Source organism: Triplophysa rosa, linkage group LG25, assembly GCF_024868665.1.
Source record: "Triplophysa rosa linkage group LG25, Trosa_1v2, whole genome shotgun sequence".
NCBI classification, from domain to species: domain Eukaryota; kingdom Metazoa; phylum Chordata; class Actinopteri; order Cypriniformes; family Nemacheilidae; genus Triplophysa; species Triplophysa rosa.
In genome coordinates this window covers 671,099-694,130 of record NC_079914.1, presented here as the reverse complement: position 1 = coordinate 694,130, position 23,032 = coordinate 671,099, and the positions used below count along the sequence as shown (strand labels likewise).

The following is a 23,032-nucleotide window of genomic DNA, read 5'->3' as shown; positions in this document are numbered from 1 at the left end:
ACTTACCTGGCCACCTCTAAAAAAAAAAAAGATCTGGCTACACCCCTGCATCCAATCCTTTAAATCAGGAACACTTGAAACCGGAGCATCTCTATCTTGAGAGCACTATACAGCATGTTTTGCTCATTAGAAGTCAATTCATAGCGCTTCAGATGATGCATTGTCTGCACAAGTTGACCATTTTTCTTGCATGCTTTAGCCACTTTTTAAGTTTATTTTAAGGATATATTTACACATGTCGAAAGTTTCCTAAATTTAACTACATTTTACCACTTACCTGTAGTACACAATCCAGCACGCAACCTGTCCAATCTGTGTATGACAAAAAATATATATAAAGCCGTGTATGAAAAAATATATAAAGCTATTTACATATACAAAAAATCAAGCTACTTCATATCCTTGCAGAGAAGACCTCTATTGCTCAGTTGCTTTGTGTAAGAAAATATAGCCTAGTACATTCAATAGACACTCAAAAACAAAACATAAGAAAATGGTGAGGATAAAATGAAGAAAAGGTGATTCAACGTATACTTTGCATGTAAAGTTTGGATCTAAAGCAAACTGTTTAACAACAACAATTAAAACCTTGTTTAAACTAAAAGTAAACCGAAACACTTACTGTAGGATGGAATGTCTACTTCTTGAGTTTCCTTGCTACACAATCAGATGTCCAACACAAAATAATAAAGAGGTTTGATGCTGAAAAGAACTCAGAGTTTGCTCTATATGTCAGTAAATCTTAGAATCGTGTCTAGGTGTTAAGGGGTTGCCACAGTTTAACACTAACCACTAAAACAGATGTGCAAACACAACTCGTAATAACAGGATGTGCGAGATTTGACTATTCTAAATGTATTAAAGAATATCAGTTTAGAATCATATAAACAGTTATGTTAAAAGGCATACCTTTGATAGAATCACTTTCATTTTTAATCTAAAAAAATTATTTTGAAAACCTTATGCAGACTTATTTTTATGATACAACCTGGAGGCATGATATAAAACACATTCATGAAATTAACATGTCGTACATTCAATTTAAGGTTTCTTGCTGTTCAATCAAAATCTGCTTTATGTTTTAAGGAATCACCCAACTGCCTGCTGTGATGCTATGAACACTAGCAATAAAGATTTTTTTTTTTCTTCACCCTTGGTTGGTGGACGCACTGGCATCTTCTCAGACAGAAGGAAAACAGTCAGGATAGGGGCAACATCATGGACACCATTTAAAGACACCGCTCCATGCAGTTATGTTTAGAATGTTAGTAGCAAAAGCTGTTTTCTGATTAGTTAGAGATATAGCGAGATTATAGTTTGTCCCATAGAATGCTTCGGGTACACACAGGTCAATTGGTCACGCATTGCCCGAGGGCGAAAGCCTCAGCTGGCGATCCTATACAACGCATCCCTGTGTCGAGATAATACGCTCGCTCGTGAAGCTACACAAATAACCGGTCGTAATCCGGCCAAATTTTCACGCTAGGGATGTAAAACAAATCATACCCGATTAAAACGTCCGACGCTGTCGCCCTGCCGGATGAAAACTCTGAAATACGTACCGCTTAAACGTCACGACGATTTACGAGTCGGTGTGTTTGCAACGCTAGAATGTCTGAAACAGTCCTTTCAGTATAACGGCAGGAATGTGATCTTTCAACCAACGTAAGTTTTACCACAGTTTTATCACAGCCTATATACAGTATATATATATATAGAGAGAGAGTGCTTTATTTAATTACTTATTCATTCCTTGCTTTGTTTTATTTGTTTATTTATTTATTCATTACTTGCTTTGTTTATTTGCGTATTCGTTATTTATTTAATCACTTATATAACCAATTCTTTCTTTAATCACTTATTCGCCGATTTATTGTTTTATTTAATCACTCGTTGCTTTATTTATTCACGCATAAGATACGCGTCAACCTCATTAACACATGTCCAAACATGATCTCCGGAAAAGAGAGAAAAATGTTCGGTAACCGTACGGGCAAAAGTTCAAGAGTTCAACTCCAGACGTGGGCAATCCCTCACGACGTGGACAGATACTGTCAAAGGGCAAAAGTTCAACACAAAGGGGGCAGTCCCTCACAATGGGGCGGATACGGTCAAAGGTCAACGCAAAGGGGGCGGGCCCTCGCAACGTGCGTGGTCCGGAAGTAATTCAACCCCCCGCAAAGGTCAAGGGTCACCATCAATCATTTTGACACAATGACCCCTATATATACTACTAATGTCTTTATGCACTGTAAAGGGCAGATTATAAATGTTTGAATGACGCTTTTTTATTTGAGGCAGAATTCTAGAACTCATGTCATCTGTCTATATAAAGCTGTGCGTTTTCATTGTTCATATAACAGCAAACAAACAACAGCCATAACGGGACAGCTCACATTTATAATCTCAACAGCATTTCTGACACGTGGAAGAAATCGTTGGTCTAAAAGGAAAATACAACCAATTAAATAAAAATATGAACCTGATAAAAAATTAAAAGCTTTAAATGAGACCTTCAGTATTTGTTTTACATTTGTTATTTTAAATAGTAAATACTGGGCTGTCAGGTTATTTAGTCGTCTATTTACATGGTTTTTTTTTTGGTGTAGAATTTAAATTAAAAATACTAATACTATGATCACATGATAACACACTTGCCCTCCAGAGTATTGATTCCTCCTAATCTTTCTTCCCTTATGATAATTGTAGGAAGTTTTAATTGCTGCTGTTGCCTTTGGCTTGCTCACAAAAGCATAATGATCAATCGGCTATTTTATTCATAGAATACAAAACATTTGNCTTTATTTATTCACGCATAAGATACGTGTCAACATCATAAAAACATGTCCAAACATGATCTCCGGAGAAGAGAGAAAAATGCTCGGTAACCGTACGGGCAAAAGTTCAAGAGTTCAACTCCAGACGTGGGCAATCCCTCACGACGTGGACAGATACTGTCAAAGGCCAAAAGTTCAACACAAAGGGGGGAAGTCCCTCACAATGGGGCGGATATGGTCAAAGGTCAACGCAAAGGGGGAGGGGCCCTCACAACGTGGGTGGTCCGGAAGTAATTCAACCCCCCCGAAAAGGTCAAAGGTCACAATCAATCATTTTGACACTATGTCCCCCATATATACTACTCGCATAGTTTTTGTGCGTACGCAGCGTTGATACCTGAGGCCCCAGCAGTGTTGTGTGTGCTTAATTTTGTGGCAATTAAGGCATACTAAGAGCCTAAAAAACACTTGAATATTGAAATAAAGTTTTCTTCTGTCCTCCACACTGTGCCAACAAACATCATGAGCATTTCAGAAATGAGGCAACTGGATTTGAATTTTTTTTTCTTGATTTTAAGCGTTCACTTGGACATCAAAGGATATTCAACTTTTCTCCAAGGGGATTCACCGCTTTCAAGCCACGTAAAATGTAAGCCATGGCATGAGGAATTTTCATTACACTCAGTTTGTTAAAGCTAACTTGCTTTATAGTCGATTTTGGGAGGAATGCAAAATGTATTTATTTTTCCTGACAGTCAATGAAGAAAGTAAATGTCAATGTTGATTAACTTAACCTGGCACCATAAATTTATTCAGTCAATCATTAACAGATATAGCTTCATGCAAAATTCTAGTAATCACACATGAAAGTTGCAGTTAATGTTCTGCCTTCGTGAGTTCTACTGTACACAATATCTTTATTTATTTTTTAAAGTTTATTACTGCTACTGTTTGTTACTGTATTGCATGATTTGCCCGTTTCCATATCAAAATCAAAACCTTTAACTCTTATAGAATTGTAAGTTTTGATCGAATCACTCATTGTATGCAGTAGATATGAGCACTTCCTGTTTCTATGATTTTACCATAAATTCATTGCCTCGCCATGTCACCACTGGCAATTGAATTACTAATCCACAAGGAGTATTTAAAAGTTCACAGTTTGCAGTCTTCACAAATTCAAAAATGGCCGACTTGTACCAAGTTTCATGCATGTGATCTGTGCAGAAAGGCCCCCTGCCATGCCAATGTGCCAACCTTTGCCTAATGGCCGACGACTCTTGACACGTGTGAGTTTTTCAGCATGTTAGGGGCTCAAAAACCTTGAAAAACAATAATAAATAAAATCAACAAAGGACACCAATTGGGCCCACCACACAAATTATTTCTTGGCCCCTAGTAATGCATACCTCAAGGTGTGTATACATGAAAAGGGATCAGCCATTAACATTAGGCCATACAATGTTTAGTAAAGGTGAAAACAACGACAAAGTATTTTTATCTATCATTTATTTGAACAATATTTCAATAAGTATTTATCAAATACTGAAAAGAAAGTATTTCTGCACACAAATAATGAACACGCTGGTTCACTTTAGTCTTATTAACATATCTGAAAATCTTAATTCCAAAACAAAAATCAAAGTGTCTATAAAAGAGATCAACTCCTTTAAAAAAAGAGAGATAGAAAAAGTAATAGTAAATGTTAAAAAAACACAACACAGCCATGGTGGCAATTATTTTAGTATATGTGTGACAATTGAAAGCAGTAGAAAGGATATGAAATGGCAGTATGCATTTATATACAGAGAACAGGAGAAAAGCTTAATCTCATATAGAATTAATACTGTCAAACATCAAAAATACCTTTGTGCAAAAGTCTGCATTTCCATCTTAAACAGACTGGTTTCTTCACTTTTTAAATGAAGGAAGATTGTAAAAATAGGCTATTCCCATTGCCCAAATCAAGAGAAACCATAGGGAAAACACTTTAGCAGCCTACCGAAAAAATAAAATCAATAAAAAACATCTACCATTTTGTAAAAGACACAAAATAAAATCTACTGGGTGAGGACTTTATTTCCTCTTGCCTTGAACAGAACACTACACACAAATACTGAAGACGCTCATAAATGAGAGCATAAGTAAAGCTGCTTTATCGTTTCTTAATATTTACATACAGGAAATCTGTGTAAAGGGATTTTTAGAGAGAACTCACAAATAAATGTTATGAGCCCTTGATAGCTGGCAGTGACTGGACCCTGTTTCCAACAAACACACTTGTACTTTGTGGGGACTTTCCATAGACAGAATGATTTTTATACTGTATATTGTATCCCCTCACACAAACCTTTCTGCATTTTTACATTTTCAAATAAACATCATTTAGTTTGATTAATAATAATCATGGAGTCTGATACATGGAATGTTAGGACTTACCATCATTGTGGGGACACAATGATAAGCCTATAGACCGACACGCACACATCACACTCTCACACTCCAAACAACAGTCAGATAAGTTCAGTCATGGTTAAGTTGTATAAAGTGAGAGTAACTGCTCACAGCCCCACAACAAGGAACTGAGCGTTTAAAGGGTCTTTAAAAGCATAAATCACCTCAAATGAATATAAAACTTCGATTGTACCCACACAAGCTGTTTGTTCATGTGTGTTTCATCTAGGGATGCACCGATAGGATTTTTTTTGGCTGATACCGACACTGATTTTAACAACCAACCATCGTCCGATTCTGATATTGGTCAATTGCATAGTACTTTACAATACTAGCTATTTTTTTCTGCATTCAATTAATTTTACTGAACATGAATTGGATCCATTTAACATTTTAAAACACGCACAAGTTGAGATAAAAATACATTAAAACAACATGACAATCTTCAAAGGTGATTTTTGCTATCCCATATTTCTTTTATTAACTAGATTAACTCATATTTGACTTAACATTGAACATTTTTTTAATAAACTTCAATAAAGTGTGTACTGTTGCTATTTAATTATTTTGCTCAGAGAAAACGTTGGATTATTCAGACATGCAACTCATTGCCTCCATGCAGTTAATTAATAAACCATCGGTATCAGCCTTTTTCATGCTATTACCGATGGTGTTAAATTAATCCAATATCGGCCGATTAATATCGGTGGCCGATACATCGATGCATCCCTAGTTTCATCCCTAAAAAACGTTTACAGTTCATCCATGTAATGACACTGTAAGAAAAGCTTGTAAACCCAAGTCTATTTGCTCAACGATATTAAAAATAAGAGCTGTCTTCACAGCTCTGCTATAATCATTCAGCAACATGAACTGAACTCCTCCCACATGTGCATTAACCACTCCCACTTGCAAAACAGAATCCCGCACCACACACAAACTCACAAGTATTCCACCATCCTATAATATTGTACATACAACAAAAACTAAAACAGGACATTTCACAGAAATAATAACGAACTATAACTCAACAAAGTGCAACAAGCTGCTGTACAGTTCCTACTACAACACTGTCAAATAAACACGTCACTGTGTCTTTCACAACGAGTAACATTACTTCTGACGCAAGCTTCCAAATCCACCATTTCCACAGGAAAATCACTCCATCACTCTGTTTCACTCCTCATCAGTGATCCGGCATCTCACACTGGTTTGCTGTAACCAAAGATTCCTACAGGAAAATGCTTGACGTGTGTCGGCCACTGTGCCGCTAGCTGGAAAAACTTCACGTCATGCCACTCCACACCATCAATGGACACTGCAGAGGAACAAAGACAACAGAATCAAACTGATATATAACGTCTTGTTTTGTGAAAATGTATCCAGTGCATCATTTATTATTAATACCACTGTTTAATATATATAACTAATCTTTTGATTTATTTCACAGCCCTGATCAAACTCTGGTGTAAATGTATGTGAGTGGCAGAGACAGGTGTAGGTGTGTCTTCTAGTTTACAAGTGCTAACTCGAGACTATCCCTTTAAAGCCAGGTGTTCCCTTGGTGGCTCTCACACGGTGGCTAACACTTTCCAACCTATCACACATCAGAACAATGCGTCTTGGTTTTGCAATCCAATCCAAGTCTTCACCTCAGTAGGAGGTGAGGACAAGTCTGCACTTCAGGTAGAGATGGACACCCATATCCTGAACAAGAATGCATTTACCTGATTGCAGAGACACTGTGCTAAATTAGGGAGGATGAGGAGCAGATCTTGAGGGTTCTGCCAGACTTGGTTCTTGAAGCTCATTTTCCTTGCAAAAGCTCCTCTCTTTGGCAAATCTCTCAGAGGAAGAACCTTCTTTTTCAGGGTCAGGGCTATCACCCACAGCCAGACCAGTGCTGGGCGGTATGACCAAAAATGTATATAACAGTGTTTTCCAGATTTATACCGGTTTCACGGTACATGGCGGTATTTTTAACCACTTTTTTTTACGGATTGAGAGAGGAAATAGTGCTGTTGATTGACTTAAAATGCCCTTTTATACTGTCATGGTGACAGTGACAGTCTCCCCTATAATAACTGCAATGTTTAGACTTCTTTAACAACTAAATAGCATGCGAAGGTAACTTGCAAACATAATATTTAAGCAAATAAATAGAGAACTGGGCTCGAAATGAACATTTTTCCTTGGAAGCACTGGTGCTCCCAACTTCAAGAGTTAAGAGCATCCACCAAAAAAGTATTAGTTGAAAACAAAATAGTAACAATTATTCCATTAAAACATGCATGTGATGTCTGTTGTGTTTTACGTAGTCACAATGGCGTCATGATTTCCTGAAATCATATTTTTTAATCATAAAACGAAGGCTTAAATTAGATATGTGAGAGGAAAGCTGTCACGGTCCCACCGTCTTGTTTATGAAATTCTAGTCGTGTGGCGGGATCGGGGCAGAGTCCTTAGGTTTTATGTGAGAAGACCATGAGTTGTTTGTTTTTACTTCTCATGTGTTTTCTCGTGTCTCGTCATTAGCCCCGCTCCTCTCGTTTCCTTATCTTTCCCTGAGTGTTTGATTACCCACACCTGCCCTGTGTCGTTATCCCTCATTTGTGTTCTCTTTAAATACCCTCTTGTTTCTTTGTCTTGTGCTCATGGATTGTACTGTGTACCTCGTATGTTGTGTCGTCTTGCTGTGAGTACTTCACCTTGCCCTTGTTTTCCCCTATTATGTTTTTGGTCGTGGTTTTCTAGTTTTTGTTTTAGTTGTTCCTGTCTTTTCATTTTGCCCCCACGTGGGAAGTCTTTGTTTTGTTTATACAGATTTCTTAGTTTCGTTTTTTTCCCCCATCGAGGGTATTTGTTTCTGTTTTTGTTATAATAAAGTCTTGTGTTTAACCCCTTCACTGCCTGCCTGCGCTTGGGTTCTCTTCTCTCCACGCTCAGTCGTGACAGAAAGCGATCGCATCACGCTGTCAATCCTCCTTCCTCTACTGATCCTTATTTCTCATCATAGCATAGAGAAACAGTTCAAACTAAAAACACATCATATTATATGCTTATATTGAGCAGATATGAGGGGAACACGAGCGTTTTTAGAAAATGTTTGTTCGTGAGTACATTTAACATAACGTAATGCGAACTTGCAATTGTTACACTTGTGCTGCTATTCAGCCGTGAGGTGCGCGCTCCTATTGCGACGGGAAAGAAATATGTAACGTCACCGCTCATGTGCGAGATGCACGCAAACATCCAAACGCCTCCGTTTAGCGCATGTTTATATAGAAAAATTATGATACATAGACGCATTCTGTGTGAATGGCCGGTCACAGTGCAACAGTTAAAAGGGGCCCCACTGAAACAGTGTCACACTGCGCCGCATTCCGCACGTTGATTAAGCGACATACACCAGTAATGCGGTATATTAAAAATTCATATCATAACAAAAATACACACCGGTATTCGGTATGAACCGGTATATCGCCCAGCACTAAGCCAGACCTCTGAAACCTTCTTGTCTGACCCCTGGACAGGACACAGAAGATGTACCTGGACTATAACCAGCAGTGATGGACACAATCACACATGCCAGAGCTTCCCCAATGAGGTGTCTGTATGCTTTGGGGGGAGATAAACATAGGAAGAGCAGTGGTTTTCATTTCTGCTCTGACAGTTGCAAGACCACGGTGAACACGGTAAGTGTGTAATAGAATCAGTGAATCTCTGTCCCAGATAGCACAATCCATCTGGCTCACGTCTATTTGACGTCTGCATTTACATCTGCAAGACATCTGCAATACGTCTTGGAGACGTCTGAACGTCTGTAATACATCTGCTAAAGATCTGGAGATCTGCTGCGTAAAAACATCTGCTAAACATCTTAGAAAAAGCTTTACATCCATTCTAAATCATAAACATCTTACAGACATCTTCTAGAGGTCTATATGACGTCTGACAGCAGACATCTCCGAGACGTATTGCAGATGAGCAAACAATGTATTGTAGATGTCTTGCAGATGTAAATGCAGATGTCAAATAGACGTAAGCCAGATGTATGTCTGCTATCAGGGGTCAGACAGCGCATCNTCGTGGTTTTCTAGTTTTTGTTTTAGTTGTTCCTGTCTTTTCATTTTGCCCCCACGTGGGAAGTCTTTGTTTTGTTTATACAGATTTCTTAGTTTCGTTTTTTTCCCCCATCGAGGGTATTTGTTTCTGTTTTTGTTATAATAAAGTCTTGTGTTTAACCCCTTCACTGCCTGCCTGCGCTTGGGTTCTCTTCTCTCCACGCTCAGTCGTGACAGAAAGCGATCGCATCACGCTGTCAATCCTCCTTCCTCTACTGATCCTTATTTCTCATCATAGCATAGAGAAACAGTTCAAACTAAAAACACATCATATTATATGCTTATATTGAGCAGATATGAGGGGAACACGAGCGTTTTTAGAAAATGTTTGTTCGTGAGTACATTTAACATAACGTAATGCGAACTTGCAATTGTTACACTTGTGCTGCTATTCAGCCGTGAGGTGCGCGCTCCTATTGCGACGGGAAAGAAATATGTAACGTCACCGCTCATGTGCGAGATGCACGCAAACATCCAAACGCCTCCGTTTAGCGCATGTTTATATAGAAAAATTATGATACATAGACGCATTCTGTGTGAATGGCCGGTCACAGTGCAACAGTTAAAAGGGGCCCCACTGAAACAGTGTCACACTGCGCCGCATTCCGCACGTTGATTAAGCGACATACACCAGTAATGCGGTATATTAAAAATTCATATCATAACAAAAATACACACCGGTATTCGGTATGAACCGGTATATCGCCCAGCACTAAGCCAGACCTCTGAAACCTTCTTGTCTGACCCCTGGACAGGACACAGAAGATGTACCTGGACTATAACCAGCAGTGATGGACACAATCACACATGCCAGAGCTTCCCCAATGAGGTGTCTGTATGCTTTGGGGGGAGATAAACATAGGAAGAGCAGTGGTTTTCATTTCTGCTCTGACAGTTGCAAGACCACGGTGAACACGGTAAGTGTGTAATAGAATCAGTGAATCTCTGTCCCAGATAGCACAATCCATCTGGCTCACGTCTATTTGACGTCTGCATTTACATCTGCAAGACATCTGCAATACGTCTTGGAGACGTCTGAACGTCTGTAATACATCTGCTAAAGATCTGGAGATCTGCTGCGTAAAAACATCTGCTAAACATCTTAGAAAAAGCTTTACATCCATTCTAAATCATAAACATCTTACAGACATCTTCTAGAGGTCTATATGACGTCTGACAGCAGACATCTCCGAGACGTATTGCAGATGAGCAAACAATGTATTGTAGATGTCTTGCAGATGTAAATGCAGATGTCAAATAGACGTAAGCCAGATGTATGTCTGCTATCAGGGGTCAGACAGCGCATCAGTATTAAGTTCTCTTTCATGCTTGAATGAACAAAACCACACAAGATTATGCCAGAAAGCCCGTTTTGTCTAGCATGTTCGTAAGTCCAGATTTCAACGTGTTAAATAAACTCCTAAATGAATGTAAAGAGTTGTGAAAATGGGAGAGGCGTCAGATCTGAGTAGATCGGCAGCTCTTAAAGGGGCCGCATTCTTATACCTGCTGCGACTCCTGTCACTATTGTTATTCAAAGAACAAAAGAAAAGATTTCCGTTATCGTCCGCACACCCCACACCTGTCCCTCCTGCCACAACACTGAATTGACTGCTGGTTCTTCAGCACTGGTTTGAAATCACATGTGTTTGTGTGACAGTGTGCGTTTACCCTTGAGCATGGTGTGCTGGTGCTTGGCGGTGCAGATGAGACGGCTGATGGCATCGATCACCTGACTTTTTGAATCCACATCCTTCTCTTTTAGCTTCTTGCTGAGGAAAATCACTGAGAGGAGAAAGAAGGCATAAGTGAGGGGGCAAAAACCAAACACAACTCCCTGTAATGTAATCGTGTTACCTTTCTTGTTTTTCTCCTTCATGACGACGGTCATGGCCATGCCAGGTGGAGGTATCGGCTCTCCACCGCTGGGGATTCTGGACACCTGCAGCGAGCGGAAGTTACTCTTTAGTGTGTTTCTCCTGTCGCCTTCTTTTTTCTTCTCTGATGCCTGAAGTGTCCAGTAGTCCACCTGAAGACCCATCACCTCACTGCCGCTGCCTGGAGAGCTACACACAGACACATGTTTTTGTTGTGCAGTATGCAGTAAATGCACATTCATGTCTCAAATATATCTTGCCACATACACAGTGTGTGGTAGAGGCCGATTTTTTCGTTTTGGCAATGTAGTTTAAGTGAAAAGAATTGAGTTTGTGCGTGTGTAGTACCCTGCTCCAGAGAGAGTGGCAGAGACAGAGGGAGATGAGGGAGGAGTGGAGGTCATGTCTTTCCCCATCTGGGCAGGAGGTGAGGAGAGAACATTCACACTGCCCACCATTACATCATCAGAGTCCACTGCAGCAGAAAACACCGTCACTGCTCTCATCTGTGTCTGTGTGAGTGTGTGCTGTACTTCATCTCTCTCATCTGTATTTGTAAACATCAATCTTACCTGATGTAGATAAACTGTGCTCGACAATCCCCACTTTCACCAGCTGCAGAGAGACGCATCAAACACACGACAGAAAGAAATCTTCATAAATATTTAGCTATTCATACTATACTCTCTATATTCTCATCATTCTACTCTTCATGCAGAATGTACTGTACGTGATGAACAGATTTCGCTTAAACGTGAAATCACAAAATATGGCCTAGCTAGTGCATGACGAAATTTTGGTTTGTCGTTACTGCTGAACATATATTTGTTTAGGAAAAACATTTGTTTTTCTTATAATAAATTTGGTAACAGGATTGAGTCATCACTAGAGTTTGGAAGACTGGAATGAGATCATTTAGTTTCATGCTGTGCTGTAAAAAGAGTCCAGATCTCGCCTCAATTTAAAGGAATTTAATCCAGGAATTGCATTTCAACTGCAGGACATTAAACCTCCATACACTCCCCAGACCATTGCCATTCAACCTGGATTACATTTCCCATAATGCTGTGCTCAAACTCCTCATGCCTTATTAACATCAGCTGTGTCTTGTCTCACCCTACATAAAGCCTGGTTCCCTTTCTGTCGGTCTCTCGACGTTATGTCGAACCGACAGATGGGGTTCGTCCCTGAGAACCAATCGCTTCCGACTTCTTAGAAAAGGCCAATGAAAATTGGCGAATGAAATTTGCATGCCGGACTGCGCCCCGGATATCCGGGTATAAAAGGGAGACGGCGTGCCTCATTCATTCACTTTTTGTTCTTCGGAGCCTTCGCTCATGATCAACAGACTTCGCTACAAGACTGCCGGCTCTACGGCGTGGTGCAGCGGGAGTGTCTCAGCGGTTCCAGAAGTGTTCGAGTATTTTCTCTAAAAGAGCAAATTTCTCCAGCGTGGCATGTCCCGCTGTTCTCGTGGGTGCAACACACTCATCGAGGAGGGGGACGGACACGATGTCTGCTTCCAGTACGCTGGGGCAGATGTTGTGGATACGTCCTGCCTGCACTGCGGGCGGTTGACGATTCAGACGTTGCGTCACGGGTGGCTGTGTTCCCACGGGACTCAGCCACCACCTCGTCTGCTTCCCGTTCCATGACGGCAGGACTACGGCCCTGCTGACCGCTACGGCGAGCAGCGAGGGTGATATGAGGATTACTGTGAGCGCTAATCCGTCAGCCACTGGCTCGCGGACCGTTCGCACCTCGTCTTGCTCGTCTGACCGTTCCCCATGAGACGGTCCGCCGTCTTATTCCTCAATCACGTATCGGACACGGTACGTGATGATGAGATGTCTGTTGCAGCATTGGAGGGTGACTTACTGGCATCAGACTCCGACGATTCCTTGAAGCTCCCTCCCTCCTCGCTCGAGATCAGGAAGAAGCGGACGTCGAAATGTCAGCCATGCTTTCCCGGGCCGCCGGCATTGGGTTGCAGTGCACCGCACTGCCTCTCCCAACGCTCGTGGCTGGATACACGGTACATCGGGCTTGAGAGCGGCTCCAAGCCGCACTCGCCCCCAGTGCCGTGTTCCCCTGGAAGTGCATGAGGAACCTAGTACGACCTGGAACGCCCCCTTAGGCGCGTACACATAAACTAGTTCCATCACCCTTTCTTCCCTCGATGGTGGGGCAGCTAGAGGATACGTCGATGTCCCCCAGGGGCACGACCTAGACTCCCGTCCAAAGCACGTAGGCTTTTCGGCATCTGAGGTCTCGAGAGCTTACTCTGCTGCGAGCCAAGCTGTCCCCTCTCTCCACGCTATGGCCTTCTTGCAGGCCAATGCGCGGAGAGAGCTCCACGAGGGTAAGACCAACCCAGTGCTTATGCAGGAACTTCGTGGCTTCACCGACCTCGCACTCGGGCGACCAAGGTGATCGCGCGGGCCCTGGATCGGGCGATGTCCACACTTCTGGTCCAGGAGAGACACCTCTGGCTGAACCTTGCACAGGTGAGTAATAATGAGAAAGTCCGCTTTCTCGATGCACCCATCTCGCAAGGGGGGGCTGTTTGGTGATACTGTCGAGTTCGACAGTTAGGGAGCAGACAGAGGATATCAAGTATGTCCTCCCCAGCCGCGACTCGACCGCCCTCTGGCCGCCGAGATCCCGTGCACCGTCTGCTTCCCAGCAGCCCTGGTCCTCTTCGAGACATCGAAGAGGAGACCACCACCCCGTCAGCAGCCGTGGCGAAAGCCAAAGCGGCCCTCATGGGAAGACCCCAGGGAGATCGAGAATACCTTCGGGCCCGACCCCAGCCATTCCATTGCTGGTGGTCGATCCGGGACGGTTCCTGCCCCGTCCCAACAGCCCATTCTAAAAGTTTTCTCCCTCTCTGGGCGTTTATCACAGCCGCTCTCACCCTCTACATGACAGTGTTCGGCAACTCGACGTTGCGTCATGGCGAGACCCAATGTCAAGGATAATCAGCAGCCTAAGCACTCTCATTCGATGGTGCGTTGTGCCACATCATCGTCTGGGTATTATCACAGCCCCCGGGAGGTTGATGAAGCAGAACGTACCCCTAGCCTGACAAGAGCTTCCCAAACCGTCACGGTGACTACGGGATACGGTCCGTCTCGGCTACGCGATCCAACTCCCCAGACGCCCGCCCAAGTTTTGGGGCATCCTCTTAACCTCAGCAGAGGCAGGGATGCCCCGTGCTTAGGGCCGAGGTCGCCACCCCTCTGGAGAGGAAGCGATCATGCTCGTCCCTCTAGCCGAGATGTTCAACGGGTTTTACAGCCCGTACTTCATCGTCCCCAAAAGAGCGGGGGTCGCTAGATCTGCATACCCTGAACAGGCACCTACTCAAGCTGCCGATCAGGATGCTCACGCAGAAACGCATCCTGGCATCTATCAGATGTCAAGATGGATTCATGGCAATCGACCTGAAGAACGCTTACTCTCATGTCTCAATTCTCCCTCGTCATCGCCCGTTCCTAAGGTTCGCTTTCGAGGGTCAGGCATATTAGTACAGAGTCCTCCCCTTCGGTCTGTCCCTGTCTTCACGAAGATCGTGGAAGCCGCCCTCACTCCCCTCAGGGAGAGAGGTGTGCGGGTACTAAACTATCTCGACGACTGGCTCATTTGACACACTCGTGAGATCTGTTATGTACACACAGGGACCTAGTGCTTCGGCACCTAGATCGATTGGGACCACTGGTCAACCGAAAAAGTGCAAGCTCTCCTCTGTGCAGAGCATCCTTTTTTTGGTATGGAACTCAACTCTGTCTCCATTACAGCACGACTGACTCAGAAAGCGCTCAGTCAGTGTTGAACTTCCTGGAATATTTCAAGCAGTCAGCGGTCCCCCTGAAATTCAGAGGCTCCTGGGCACATGGCATCCTCGATGGTGGTGATACCCCTCGGGTTGATGCACATGAGACCGCTCCAACACTGGCAACAGAGTCGAGTTCCCTGGAGAGCGTGGCACACCGGCAGCAGGCGGATGGTGATTACGCTTTTCTGCCGACGCAACCTAACCAGTTGGTCTTCAATGACCTTTCTACGGACGGGGGTCCCTCTCAGGCAGGTCGAGACACGTCAGGGTCGCAGACGCCTCCCTGCAGGGTTGGGGTGCCGTGTGCAACGGGCACGCAGTGTCGGGCGATGAACGGGCCCCTGCCTGCGCAGGCATATCAAATTGCCTAGAGTTGTTGGATGTGCTACCCGCACTGAAGGGGTTACAACCTCTTGTGCAGAACAAGCACGTGCTGGTCCGGTCGGACAGCACAACTGCCGTAGCGTTTATAACCGCCAGGGTGGCGTTCGCTTAAGGCAGCTAACACGACTCGCCCGACGCCTCCTCCTGTGGAGTCCGCAGGTGAGCAGATCCCTGCGAGCCACACATATCCCAGGAGACCTGAACCAGACAGCCGATGTGCTCTCTCGTCAGTTGACACCTCGCGGAGAGTGGCGACTCCACCCCCGCGCAGCCAGCTCATTGGGTCCAGTCCGGGCGGGCTCAGGTAGACCCCTTCGCCTCCCTGGACACCACCCATTTCCCGCTAAGGTACTCCCTGCCTTGGCACGGATGCTCTAGCGCACAGCTGGCCATGTGACAAGCGGAAGTACGTCTTTCCCCCAGTGAGCCTCATTGCACAGACCCTGTGCAAGGTCAGGGAGAGGAGCATCAAGTGTACTAGTTGCGCCATACTGGCCCAACCGGACTTGGTTCTCGGAGCTAATGCTCTTGACGACAGCTCCCTCCTGGCTGATTCCCCTGACGAAGGACCTGCTTTCCCAGGGGAAGGGCACGTTATGGCATCACGGGCTAGACCTCTGGAACCTCCATGTCTGGCCCCTGGACGGAACGAGGAGATCCTGAGTGGCCTAACCCCTGCGGCGGTTAAGACCACTACTCAGGCTAGGGCCCTGGCCACTAGGCGACTGTACGCCTATAGTGGTGCCTCTTCTCATCCTGGTGCTCTTCTCGAAGAGAAGACCCGCAGAGTTGCTTGATCAAGTGGGTGCGGTCCTCCCAGAGACTCGAGAATAATCTCTCCCCTTCCACACTGAACGTGTATGTAGCCACTGTTGCCGCTCATCACGACCCAGTTGCTGGTAGTCTCTAGGACAGCACAACCTGATCATTTGGTTCCTAAGGGGCGCAGGAAGGCTACCACCTCACCCACGCTCCGTACCCTCTTACGACCTTGATGCGGTCCTGGAGCCCCCTCGGAGATGCCGCTCTTTCTCACTTTCGATGAAGACGGCTCTTGGGAGGACGCTCAAGAGGGTAGCGGACCTACAAACATTCTCCGTGTCCACAGATTGCCTAGAACTCAGGCCCGGTCATTCTCACATTATCTTGAGACCCCGGCCCGGCTACGTGCCCAAAGTTCCCACCACTCCCCCGAGACACCAGGTGGTGAACTTACAGGCGCTCCCCACCGGGGAGGAAGACCCAACCTCATCCGTGTTGTGTCCAGTACGCTCACTGCGCCTCTGCTTCGACCGCACGCAGAGCCGCAGAAGCTCTTGGAGATCAGCAGGGAGGGCTGTCTCAAACAGAGATTGGTGCACTGGATCATGGACGCCGTCACTTTGGCGTACCTGTCCTAAGATCGCCTACGCCCACTGGGTGAGAGCTCTCTCCACACGGAGTACAGCCTCCTCGTGGGCACTGGCTCGAGGCACCTCTCTGGCAGACATCTGCAGAGCTGCGGGTTGGGCTACACCCATCACCTTCGCGAGGTCCTACAGCCTCCGCGTAAAACCGGTATCGGCTCGAGTCTTGCAGGCATCAGGCAAGACCGGCGGCCGGTAGGGTGTACGCCTATGACAGTACCTTCCCCCCTTTCTCCTAAGGGGGTCAGCGTACTACTAGCCTCCCTTCTTCCCCCACTGGGTGAAGAACAGGCACTCCATCCATCACTAGCAAGCACCTCCTGCGGGCGGGCTGGGCAGAGCAGCCCTGCCCCTTAGGCCGGGTATCTCCGGAGTTATTCGCAACATAGCTCTAACCGGACCTAGTGCTACCAGACGTTGCAACCCCCCAGTAGGGCGGTTCCGTCTGATGTATCCTCATGCTGGTTCCCACCTTGGTAACCCATGACCTCCTTAGGTGGACCTCCACCTCGCGGTTAACTCCTTCAATCCGCACTTTCTTCCCATGAGCTCTCCCCTATCGGTGAGACCATGTTGGTATCTCCACTAGACTCCTCCCTGCAGTAGGAAGTGGTCTCTGTAGCGCATCCCCCACTTGAGGAAGTAGCGCTTACCCAGTGGCCTTACGGTTCCGGGCGGCTTCTCGCTGTTAGAGAAACAAGGCCGCTGCCTGTGAGGCCGAAGGTGGGGGCCTTCCCACCTTTCAAGAAAGCTCTGGGACCCCCTACCTACCCACTGGTAGGTTACAATTTCGCGGTAGCGCTCATGGCTGACACGCCCAGGCCAGTCACCGTCGCTTCGCTAGAGATTGTGACAGGGCACAGTGTTATGGCGTTTTCCATAGGAACCCCATCTGTCGGTTCGACACAACGTCGAGAGACCGACAGAAAGGGAACGTCTCGGTTACGGATGTAACCTCGGTTCCCTGATGGAGGGAACGAGACGTTGTGTCCTCCTTTCCACAACACGTGCTGTCCACTGCAGCAGTCATGAGAGGTCTCAGGCTCCTCAGAACTAAGGTGAATGAATGAGGCACGCCGTCTCCCTTTTATACCCGGATATCCGGGGCGCAGTCCGGCATGCAAATTTCATTCGCCAATTTTCATTGGCCTTTTCTAAGAAGTCGGAAGCGATTGGTTCTCAGGGACGAACCCCATCTGTCGGTTCGACACAACGTCGAGAGACCGACAGAAAGGGAACCGAGGTTACATCCGTAACCGAGACGTTAATAACTCATTCTCTGCTTAGGCCCAGTCCACACGAACACTGGTATTTTCAAAATTTTTATATGCAGTTTGGCTGTTCGTCCACATGCAAACGCAGTGCCTGATCACTAAAACCTAAAAACTGCTGCCAGGGTGAAGATTTTTAGAAATTTGTTTTATCTTTTCTCCGTCTAGTCCTATGCTGCGTCCAAATCCGAATACTATCCGTCCTAATAGTATTCGAAAGTAGAATTAGTATGTCCCAAATCGTAGTATGTTGAAAATAGTATTCCAAAGATTCCCGGATGGTCTACTACTTCTGGTAGAAATTGAAAGTGCAGAATGATGCACACTCTAACGGCTGATATTACCCACAGCTCCACTGCATTAATTAAAATTAAATAACTGATGCGTCACTAAATTAATAAATGTAAGTATACAGTAAACATTACATATGAAATAATGAATGAATAAATACCTTATTGGAAAGAAGAGCTGTACTTTAATGTGTGTGACAGTTATTGGCCACAATGTTGTCTAGGCAACAACGGCCACTTCAGCTTCCTGTTGCGTGCATATTGTTTTGCTATACGCTAAAATGTATACTTTTCCATTACAAAAACAGTACATACTTTTAGTGCATAGTATAAGTATGAGAATTGTGACACAGCACTAGTGTTTCTTGTATTATTGGATTACCTGTGTATTGACCATCGCCTGTTTTTGTAGTTAAGATTTTGGATTGGTTTAGCGTCATTTAGGGTTGTTCAAAACAATCAAACCATGAAACCACAAGGTGTTTTTGTCGTGTAGCAACAGTTGTTGTCCCTAAAGGGGGGAAATGTGAGTATTGACTGAAAAACTGAGGAAAAGGTGTCTTGTAAAGCTGAATCTGCGGTCGGGAAGAGATAATGGGGATTTAATTTACCTAATAACGACCAGTGGAACCCAAAATTCTGTCAAACATATCTTGTAATAACTAGTTGCTGTCAAAATAATGAGCTCTTATTCTACAAATAAAGTTAAACGTTTCACATAAATCCATTGCAAGGAAACAGCTTAAAGTAACACAATTAAATACATTTGTTTCTTGCTGATATCAAACATAAACAGAAATGTTTTATGTTCTCAGTTTGTTGCCACCTTGAGCCATGTAAAGCGGTTTCCATCTAAGGAACTTCTATGGAGGAGAATAAAATAAACGTGACACTAGTCATCTATTCATGAAATAAGTGCTTGTTCTTTTAACAGTAGTTTAGGGTTGACAGTCCTGCAGAACGCACATGGTCCCGCTCCTCGTTTGCTCATTACTCATCCCGTCACTGTTTCATGCCCCACGCAATTATTCCTTGTTTGCTCTCTTATTTAATGCCCCTGTGTTTGCTGTCCTGGTCATAACTACACTATAACATGATACAGTGAATATGAAAGTATACTGCAGTATTTCTTCCTGAACAGAAAGTTTCTTACCCCAATGAAGGGCACAAACTTCTGACACGAGTCTTCATCAGGACTGTGAAAGAAAAAGATGACATCAGCACAGGGGTCATGTGACACGTGTGATGCAAAGCTGAGATGGTGTATGAGATGTATGAGGGGGATATAATTCCTGCAGTGAGTGTGAGGACTCATGCTATGGTTGATGGGATTGCTTCTTACATCCCCACCTGTCAGGGGCGGTGTAAGGCTGCAGGACTCAATGTTATACGTATCTCAAAACTCAGTGAATTCAACATTCTGTCAACTGGTTTGATCCCACAGAACACACATAGTAATAAAAAGTATATGTTGAATGCACTGTAAGTTGACTTATTGAACATGTCTGAAAAAACACACAAATGTTATTATTGTGAAAACAGTGGATATATTCATATTACGAATGAATGAGCAACACTGGCCTAGTGGCCTAGTGGATAGAGAGTCTGACTGGTAACCAGAAGGTCACCGGTTCGATTCTCAGGGCCAGCAGGTAACGACTGACGTGCCCTTGAGCAAGGCACCTAACCCCCCGTTTGCTCCCCAGGCACTGCAATGATAGATGCCCACTGCTCTTGTTGTGTGTGTTCACGACTCACTGGATGGGTTAAATGCAGAGGTCACATTTCCGTTATGGTTCACCATAACTGACAAATAGATCACTTTCACTCCTGACCATATATTCAAGTGGGGTGGATTCTGGGTCGTATTGTAGTCTATAAGACTAACTTATGATTAACCAAAGTCCATTTATGGAAGTCGTGCCAATCGTCGGTCATGTTTGCAGCGCCTCTGGGCAGCTATTTACGTCATAGCAAGTCAACGGTCCTATCTCTTTGAATGATGGAAGGCAGATATTTCTAAAATTGCTGGTAAAAATCTATTTTAAATAGCATATTTCCAATCAATGATTAAACCTGATATGGACTGTACCATAACTTTAGTTTGTTAAGCTTGAATTGCATCAAGAATCACATTTTTCGAGGTCACTTCAGCTACTGTGCATTCGCACAGGGGTGCGTTTTCCAAAAGCTATGGTCGCAAGTTCCGTTGTTCCAGCATAGTTCAATGATTCAAGTGTTTCCCGAAACCATCGTTCCAACGATCAATCGAAAGCAGCATTGGAAAGTTGCTTGGTTGGAACTACAGGTCTAGAGCTGTGGTCCTTATTATTATGACATGTAGACTAACATACATCATGCTTTTGAACAAAGCAAGCAAGCAACACGCAGTGCATTCTATATCCATCATTCGATATATTCAATTTTACATATTTTAGTTTGTCAAGAAAAAAGAACTGTTTTTTGAAAAGTGCGCATGAACCTGCGTGGTTTAGGACCCTGGTGAATCACTGGGCGGAATGACGTAGGAGGAAACTTATGAATGAATTAAATACTGTGAAATAAAACATTAGATGACAAAAATAAGATAACAAAAGTAGCCTTTAAATGCAATGCATATTATTTACAGAAAGAATCTGAACGTATTAATTAGCAAACGTCATTACTCCACCACCTGTGTGGCGTCATCAACTAGATTGCTGAACCAACTTGTTTCAAACAATTGATCTCCAATGGAGTTACTACGGTTTCGGGTAGTAACTACACAGTCGTAACTACTTTGTTAATTTCCCCAAGGATGCATCGAACTATGGTGGTTAACCAGCAAGTTATGTCGTTGTTCGGGAAACGCACCCCAGGCTGGCAAGCGCCTCACATAAGCTCCGCCCCAGAGACTCGTCAGTCTTTAACGGCTGACGATTGGTTCGTTCTACTGGAAAGCGGGGCTTTCTTTGCTAGAGCGGCCAAATTGAATGTCGCATTCCTCTCCATTCATTGTAATGGCAGTGGCGCATCTTGTTAATATATATTATCTTTGGATTAACTGCTGGGAGTCTTGCAAGCGCTCATTCAGAAATCCCCCTACAAGTCAAGAAATTCATGCTCGTTATGAGAAGTGTGACAGTATGATGTCATCCACAAAGCAACACAACATTCCTTCAAGTTACAGAGGAATATTTTCTGTATTCAGATTCGTGTGCGTGTATGTGTACTGTATGGTGTGAAGCAGAGCCGTCACAATAGACCGCTGTACTGCCAATAATATTGACTGATATGAATAACTGTGATTATTGATATTGAACACATATTGTACATAATACAGACTCATATAGCGATATTATTTTTTCTCATAGATACCCCAACAATATTGTGATTGTGAATCCTTTTGGTTAGATTAATCAAGTAGTGAAAATCTGTGATGATGTGAAATGACTTTTCCATAAACATCTCGCTGGAATTTTGTCTGACAACTACGCAACAATAAGATATACAGCTTTAGTTATCAAGTCTTTTCAAACCTGTTAAACAAAGACAAAGCTAACTAGGCAAATGTTAAATTATATCAGTTAAAGACACTTCAAGAGTGAATTATGAGAAGACAGAGACAGAGAGTAATTGACAGACTGACAGTTTTGTGTGTATGAGGTTAACAACATACTGACAACATGAGTGTGTTAAACATTCACTTCACCCCAACACACGCACGCATGCACGCACGCACGCACGCACGCACGCACACACAGAGTTCAATACCTGATGTAAAAATCAAAATACAAACTTCTCTTCCTTGAAGGCAAAAACAACAAAAAAGAAGGAAACTGTTACTGTTTCAATCTCAATGATGAAATAAAAAATAAAACAACTACAAACAAATCAGATTTTTTGCTTTGACTAACTGACGATTATGACAATGGTAGCTGTGAATAACCCTATTTTTCCAGGAAAAGTGTAGTAAGTTATTAGTAAAAGAGATGGTTCCAGTGTGAGTGTAACGTCTGTCAGCTGCAGTGCCCACTTGCTCCACAAGAGTGCACCCTCTCCATCACTCGGACTGTCACTGCACACTACATTTCCCATAACCCTTTGCTGGACTCATTATGTTGATCACCCTCACCTGTTTGTAGTTAACCTTGTCACCTCTGTCTACATAAGCCTGGTCTGTTCTTTCCATCATTGCAAAGTCTTGTTTAGTGTTACACCCTGCATTTCTGAGCATTCGCTTATATTGGATATCGTGTATGACCTTTGGACTGTATTTTGGTGTTGTGAACATCTGCTGCCTGCCCTGACCATTGCCTGTTTTGTGGACTCTGTTTCATAAAGCTGCACTTAGATCCTCATTCATCAAGCCTCAGTGCAGTTCGTAACAGTGAGAGGATGCTAATGTGTGGCAGCAGAGTGAGTGCTTTCTTTCTTTGCTTCAGTCTGGACCATCAGGATGGAAAACATTAACTTAACTATCTTGATGTAAGCTGTGTCAGTGATTTGTGTAAGATTCTAAACATTTAAAAACCAAGGTAAGGATTGAAAATTATTCTAAACTTTTACGGCCAACCACTGCAAGGATATCAGGACAGGAGTGATGTGCTGACATTTATATGTGCCAGTCAA

The 23,032-nt window shown here is 43.9% G+C and overlaps 1 protein-coding gene across 4 annotated transcripts in view; it reads right to left on the bottom strand.

The window, feature by feature from the left end:
• Positions 1-4,281: 4,281 nt before the first annotated feature.
• si:ch211-126j24.1 (phosphofurin acidic cluster sorting protein 2) overlaps positions 4,282-23,032 on the bottom strand; it is a 141,115-nt gene continuing 122,364 nt past the window's right edge. For 2 of the 4 annotated variants that reach the window (XM_057324927.1, XM_057324928.1), the window contains exons 19-25: positions 22,175-22,207; positions 19,575-19,617; positions 11,805-11,847; positions 11,581-11,707; positions 11,213-11,421; positions 11,027-11,140; positions 4,282-6,549 (exon numbers count right to left, since the gene is read on the bottom strand). In XM_057324927.1, the coding sequence (XP_057180910.1) occupies positions 6,434-6,549; positions 11,027-11,140; positions 11,213-11,421; positions 11,581-11,707; positions 11,805-11,847; positions 19,575-19,617; positions 22,175-22,207 (685 nt within the window). In that variant the 3' untranslated portion in view covers positions 4,282-6,433. The remainder of the gene's footprint in view (positions 6,550-11,026; positions 11,141-11,212; positions 11,422-11,580; positions 11,708-11,804; positions 11,848-19,574; positions 19,618-22,174; positions 22,208-23,032) is intronic. The other 2 variants (XM_057324929.1, XM_057324930.1) reach the window with 1 other exon arrangement.